The sequence below is a fragment of the Sapajus apella genome, unplaced genomic scaffold (genome assembly GCF_009761245.1).
Source record: "Sapajus apella isolate SASKATOON/1434 unplaced genomic scaffold, GSC_monkey_1.0 scaffold3445, whole genome shotgun sequence".
Lineage (NCBI taxonomy): Eukaryota > Metazoa > Chordata > Mammalia > Primates > Cebidae > Sapajus > Sapajus apella.
This window is the reverse complement of record NW_022440371.1, coordinates 1-7,268: the sequence shown is the minus strand read 5'-3', so window position 1 is coordinate 7,268 and position 7,268 is coordinate 1. Positions and strand designations below refer to the sequence as shown.

The following is a 7,268-nucleotide window of genomic DNA, read 5'->3' as shown; positions in this document are numbered from 1 at the left end:
CAGGCAAGAGGTGAGTGTCCTGCTCCTCCTGTCTCAGGGAGTCTCTCACAGGTCCTGGGCCATGCCCCTCTCCCAGAAGAGGAAGGGTGACCATCAGACCCTCCACTAGGGTCTATATGAGGCCCTGAAAGATCTATACAGAGAAGGAGGCCTCCCAGAGGGCATGGCCCAAAAAACCCAACACATAGACCCACCAGAAATTTGAACTGAATTGTGATTGTTAAGAGATTCTTCTGTTGGCATAGATTCTTGGAAAGATCTGGGAAGCACTAAGTGTGTGGTTCTTAATCTCTTTGAGGTCATGGAATATTTTGAGCATCTGATGAATATTTGTACCCTATTCTTATGAAAATGCACCACTGCCTCCCATTACCTCCCTCCACACATTTTTGCAAAAAGTTTCAGGGAATTTACTGAGCTGTGGTTCACATTTATGATCCTGCAGGAGCCCTTGGATCCCACGTTAAGAACCCCTGTGATGAGGCATCCTTCCTCTGGGTTGAGTTTCTATATGGAGGCTCATTCATAGGCCCTTGAGAGGGCTTAACCTGCATTGGCTATTTGTAGGCTGAAGTTTGGCTTTGCCAGACCAAGGAGCATAAAGGAAAAACTGGCGTGTGCCCTTGGATTCTGGAGGGTGACTGCTGCTCTCTGTAATAAAGTATGTTTAAACAAACTGGTCCCCTATGGGCAGGACAGAGAGGATGGGCTCTCACTTGTTTGCCTCTTTCCTGGCTGCAGGAAAAGCTTGAACAGTAAAACTTCAGCACACACAGTAGAGGTGCCCAGAGGGAGCCTCTGCCCTGGTTTGTAAGTGGAGTAAGGTGCTGCTGACATCTGTGCAGCATCTGCTTGACTGGGGGCTCTTTCTCTCCCCTGAAAGCCATCCTCAGCATGGCCCAATGCTGAGTGGGCAGGAAGAGTCCTGAGCATGCTTCACTGGCTCAGACACAATGATTTGGTTCTTTGGCCTCCGTAACCAGCCCTACTGGGTTTATGGAAAAGGGACAGGCAGGGGTAAAGCCAGGTCACGGCTAAGTCTATCTCAACAGATCCAGCTTCACCTGCAAGTGACCATGCAGGTGACTGCATGATGGTGACAAAATGAGTCATGGCAGGGTGGAGGAGGGGAAAGGATATCATAGAATTTTCCATGAGCACATTTATGAGACATCAAGTTATAACTGTGTCCAAGTGAGACACAGTCTGACGTCCAGAAGGTAAAACTGAGCTGGACGCTAGAAAGAAAATACAGGTTTAAGACACGGAATTGGGATTCTCTGGTGGGGTAGCTCCTGCTAATTTGGAGATGTACCCTCCTTGCTTCCCTGGGTAGTTTTAATTGGCCCTGCCATACCTCTGGTGGCTTTTGTCACTGTGGGAACTGCAATGGTCTCTCTCTGTGCCATCATATTTCATCCATCCTTTATTCATATACCCTAAACTATAAGAAGAAAAGGATGAGATTAGACCAAATGTCTATGTATAGTTTATTTTCCATCATGGCAATATATTTTATAGTGGGGGTGAATATTTTAGCCAAAAGGAGTTGATGGAACCCAACTTGCTCTAGCCCTGCTCCTTGCAGGCCTCTTGCTGTGAGTAGTTATCTGACTGGCTCCTCTTTCATTGCTATCTTTGCCAATAAACACAGATAGAGAAGTTTACTTCCATCGGGACACATCCATCTTTTCTAGTTACTTTCCAAATGTCTGAAGAATATTTAAAACCATTAATTATTTTCTTAAACCTGACCTTCCCTCTGTTTCTAAACTCACATGTGAGGTGATCTGATCCAAAATGAAAGCTGACTTTTGGTGTAACATGGATTCAATTAATCCCAGACATGGAAACATGGAAGAATCTGACAGGATTCAGTTTCTAATCAAAGGGCCCCTGTTTTGATTCCCAAATATTGTATGCATTTCTGAAGCCAAGTATGAGAAGAGAAGAAGCAGCTTCCTTTTCCCATTGGCAGAAGCTTCTCCAGCCCTAGCTCTGTGGTCATCCCTCCATCCCCTTGCAGGAAAATCACTCATTGCTTTTTTTCTTGCAGTATTTTAACCAATATTTCTGAAGTCCATCAAAATATGGGCTACTGTCCTCAGTTTGATGCAATTGATGAGCTGCTCACAGGACGAGAACATCTTTACTTTTATGCCCGGCTTCGAGGTGTACCAGCAGAGGAAATTGAAAAGGTAAAAAATGATTTGTTGTGGCCACATAGGAATCTGGTTAATTACAAGCCTGTTTCCTGAGAGTGCATTCACTTGGAGATAAGAAACTGAAGGATGCTATTCATTCATTCATTCATTCCAAAAAATGTTTACTATGTGCCTACTGTGTGCCAAGTACTCTTCTAGAAACCAGGGGTAGAGCAGTGAATGAGACAGACAAAGAAAAATTCCCACTCCCATATCTAACAAAACGATATATGTGTTTATCCTTTGACTAAGCGATTACAGTTTTAAGAGCTTTTCCTGAAGATACATCTCCCACAGTACAAAATGAGTATGTACAAGGTGATCTGTTGCATTTGTAATTGCAAAATGCTGGAGTTTACCTGCATGTTTAGTCATTATAGATTGGTTGAATAATGTATGGTACAGACACACAATAAAGTCTTATGCAACTATAAAAAGGAAAAAGGAAAATTTCAGTGAACTGATACAGAGATGAAAAAAAAAGTAAAGTGGAAAACAAAACATATAAAATGCTACTTTTTATGTTAGAAAGAAGGAAAAACAAGAAAGTAAACGTATGTCTGCTTAGCTTTGCAAATAGAACACAGAAAGGATAAGCCAGAAAACAATGAATTTGGTGATCAACAAGAAGCAATTGGGAAGAAAGAAAATGGGAGGGAATAGCACTTCTGGGGATATATTTTTGTTTAGTTTTAACTTGTGGAAGCATGTTAATGTTCCACAACAAAATCAGTAAGAATGGGAAGTAGGCAAAAGTGAAACATAAAGAAAACCTAATTCTGACAGCAAACTAGACAAAGAAACCCAATTTTATTTCAAATAAATACATAATCCTGCAAAAGGGGAATAGAGCTAATACAAACAACTGATTAACACAGTATTTGACTGTATATCCTCATTCTTGGGCAGGGTGGAGTTGTGGAGAAGGACTACAAATAATTTCTGAGTTCTTTTTAGTTTGTTTTTTATGGTGTATGGCCAATGTGATTCTGAAAATTTTAGATGTGTTACACGATTAATAAATTAATAAATGTTTTGGTGTTATTAAGACCCAGAATTCTCATTGTAAAAGAAGGGACCTACAGATATGGAAAGGGGAAAAGCAAGAAAGAACTGTGAGGCCATGGACTGAAACTGGAGATAGCACTGGGAATTCAGGAATATGATATGCGTGTGTTTGTGGTTGCATGCAGATGTGTTCATGTTTCATACACATAGGAACACATCTGCACGTACCCACAAACCCATGCATATCAATATTCCTGAATTCTGAAAGGATCAAAAAACAAAAACATCCCAGTAGCCATGAGCACACTTAGTGCTCAGACTTTTGTCTTAGTAATATTCCCCACTAAAAGTAACCCTGATTCCTCCAATGAATAATAGATTCCAGGGCTGGAATGGCATAGGTATAAAATGAACATGGAATATCTTATGCCAGAAAGTAAGAAAGTACTTTAAAAAAAAATAATGGGCTGGGCATGGTGGCTTACACCTGTAAGCACAGCACTTTGAGAGGCCAAGGTGGGAAGATCGCTTGAGACCAGGAGTTCCAGATTAGCTTGTGCAACATAGGGAGACCCCATCTCTGCAAAAAAATTAACAAATTAGTCCCAGTTACGCAGGTGGCTGAGGTGGGAGGAATGCTTGAGCCCGGGAGGTTGAGGCTGCAGTGAGCTGAGATCATGCCACTGCTCTCCAGCCTGGGCAACAGAGCAAGATTGTCTCTTACAAAAAAGATAATAATAATGTAATTTTAAAGGAATAAAAATATCTCTGTACAGATTGCTTATTGGTTGCAAGAAAGAAGCATAATAATTTTATAATGGAGAAATTAGATAGTACCTTAACTGGGTGATCAAAATTAACATCACCTATAAGGGGCAGATGAACATCTCATGCCCCAAGATGTGATACCCTATGAAGGACACAATTTCACTTATGTAGTATCCAGATTGGAGATATGTGACCGGAATCATCCTGAGGAAACTTCTGACAAGCTCCAAAGAAGGAGACTTAAAAAAAGTAAAAGAGAGAGGCTGCATTCTTCAAAAATATAAAAGTTATAAAAGACAAAGAAAAAGCTATGGAAATATCTCCAAGCACAGGAGGCTAAATAGGTATAATGACTGAAAACAGACAATAGACCACATCTTGTGCAGAAGAGAAAAAAAATGATAGAGGATATTATTGGACCAGCTGACAAAACTTAACTGTGAATGGTAGATTAGATAAATGGATCATAACGTTCAATTTACTGACATTGATAATGTACTGTGGTTATGTGAGAGAATATCCCTATTCTTAGGAAATATGCCCTGAGGTATTTAGGAGTGAAGGGCCACAATGAGTAACTTACCCTCAAATGAGTCACAAAAAATTTTGTGTGTGTGTGCGTGTGTATGTGTGTCTGTGAGAGAGAGAGAAGAGTTTATTAGTTAATAGTGTTCTATGCACTATTTTTTATTCTTATATGTTTGTGTGAGTTTGAAACTATTTCCAAATAAAAAGCTAAAAAAGGAGCTTACATTCTAGTGGGAGGGATAGACAATCTGTAGATAAATAGGTAAAATCTCCAGTACATTCAAGAGTGAAAAGTTCTTAGGGAAAAGAAATGCAGGGAGGAATTGTTAGGGCAGGGTTTGCACTTTGAGGTCAGATGGCCCAGAAAGAGCCTACAAAGGAGAGGACCTGAGTGAAGAACTAGAGGTGAGAGAGGGACCCGTGTGCACACCTAGGGAGGAACATTCTAGACACGGGGGACAAGTACAGAAGGCAGAAGCATGGTGAGCTTGTCTCCAGTGGCTTCCCTAAATCCCCTCCTGTGCATGTGCACACATACCTGGTATCTCTGTCATCGTTCCTCATGGCATTGTAATAATCTGCCAGTATTCTGTTTAACTGTCACCACCCCGCAGTCTGTGTTCACATTGTTCTCCGTGCCTGGTTCAGTGCCTGTTCCATAGGTACGTGTCGTATGCACAAGGCTTCAGGTGTGACTCTCTTGAGGGGTGGGACCAACGGGTCTGGAACTCACCGTCTTCTCAAACGGACCCTTCCTCCCCTACTCCTAGCCATGGTCCAGGACACTGGGCGAGACCCACCATCTTGCTGTTTGTAAGGTTGAAGGCCATTTCCCACGGGGCTACACCCAACAGGTGGTGAGCTGACCGGGCCACCCTGGGATCCAAGACAGAGTGAAAGAGACCCTGTCTGGTGCCTGAAGCATATGCCAGAGGACAGGAGCCAGCAGGCAGCCTGTTTCAGCCTAGCTGGGTCTTTCATTCTAGAGGCGTGAGATCTGGGAGCCAAGGCTTCGAACTGGAGGAGGTTTGGATGTTTTCTTGTCTTCTCCAAATGGGATTTCTTTCTTTTCTCTAGGTCGCAGACTGGAGTATTAAGAGCCTGGGTCTGACTGTCTATGCGGACTGCCTGGCTGGCACGTACAGTGGGGGCAACAAGCGGAAACTCTCCACAGCCATCGCGCTCATTGGCTGCCCACCGCTGGTGCTGCTGGTAAATGCAGGCTTGTGCCACCCCAAGGGCTTAAACCAAGTGCTGTGTCTCTCAGGTTGGGGAAATAGGTTCTGGGTCAGCAGATTTAGAAACTGCAGCAATTTGGCTTTTGTCTGGACGGTTTCTTGTGTTGCTCATTTTGAGTGACTGGACCAGTGTTTGGTTCATGCAGCTCTGGAGAAAAGCAAGTCATGGCATAGTCTCACTATGCATTCTCAGGATGTCTCCTTTGGGGCCACCAGCTCACAGCCAGGAAGTTTAGCCTGCTCTGCGGCCTGTTGGTGTCTGGTCCCCAAACAGGAGCACTGAGCTGGGTCAAAGGCTTGTGTGACCCTCCCCTGAGCTGGGCCAGGCCTGAGGCCATGCCCACACAACCCAAGGATCATAAGAGCACAGGCACAAGATATAGCGGGAACCAGGGAAGTGACCTGAGTGACCTCCCTGCCTCCTGACATATTTGCAGGATTTTCTTTTTTGAGGAGAATTCTGTCATTGCCTTAATCCACTTTAATTCCCTCGCGGGCTGAAATGGGCCCGGGGTGGACACCATGCTTCTTTACTCTCAGATCCACCTCCTACCTTCTGTACCCTGCACCAGGATACCCCTGTCTTGCTCAACTGGGGAGTGACTGTGTGTGCTGTCTGTCAGCTCATCCTCCCCAGGGGAGCCAGTCCAGGAAGAAGCAGCAACCAGAAGGGCCAGCTCCCAGCCTGTGCCTCCCACCTTCTCTCCACCTTCCCCCTCAGGACGAGCCCACCACAGGGATGGACCCCCAGGCACGCCGCATGCTGTGGAACGTCATCGTGAGCATCATCAGAGAAGGGAGGGCAGTGGTCCTCACATCCCACAGGCAAGAGATTTCCAGGGCTGGGGAAGGTGGGTGGGAGTCCTCCCCTGCTCACCCTCTCTCTCCTGCCCCACAGCATGGAAGAATGTGAGGCGCTGTGTACCCGGCTGGCAATAATGGTAAAGGGTGCCTTTCGATGTATGGGCACCATTCAGCATCTCAAGTCCAAGTAAGCAGATGGTTGGGACATGCCCCTTGTTGCCTTCTATGAATCCAACCGGACCCTATGTTCTCCACTGACACTTGGAAGAGTCCTGCTGCCCTGGCATCCCCTGGGGCAGAGGCAGGTGGTGGCTGGGTCTCATTCTCCAGCAGCAGATGGAGAAGGCCATTATGCTGATGAGAAACTCCTCTATATTGGCCTAATTTCCTGTGGTGGAAGATTTGCCTAAGTCTCTGGTTGGGGGATCCGATCAGGATGCATGCACAGCCTGGCTGGGATGAGGGAGGGCCACCACCATGGCCTCAGTATTCCACGACCAGAGCCTCAGTATTCCACCACCAGAGCCTCAGTATTCCACCATCTCGGCCTCAGTATTCCACCACCACGGCCTCAGTATTGCACCACCTCAGTATTCCCTGACCACGGCCTCAGTATTCCACCACCAGGGCCTCGGTATTCCTCCACCACCACGGCCTCAGTATTCCACCAACAGAGCCTCAGTATTCCACCACCACGGCCTCAGTATTCCACCACCAC

General features: G+C 45.3%; 1 protein-coding gene across 1 annotated transcript; it reads left to right on the top strand.

Moving 5' to 3' along the window:
- Positions 1–357: 357 nt before the first annotated feature.
- LOC116547518 (retinal-specific phospholipid-transporting ATPase ABCA4-like) lies at positions 358–7,250 on the top strand. The gene is made up of 4 exons (XM_032273462.1): positions 358–2,198; positions 5,586–5,720; positions 6,468–6,571; positions 6,645–7,250. The coding sequence occupies exons 1-4, from the start codon at positions 2,091–2,093 to the stop codon at positions 6,739–6,741; spliced, it is 444 nt and encodes a 147-aa protein (XP_032129353.1). The 5' UTR covers positions 358–2,090; the 3' UTR covers positions 6,742–7,250.
- Positions 7,251–7,268: the final 18 nt, after the last annotated feature.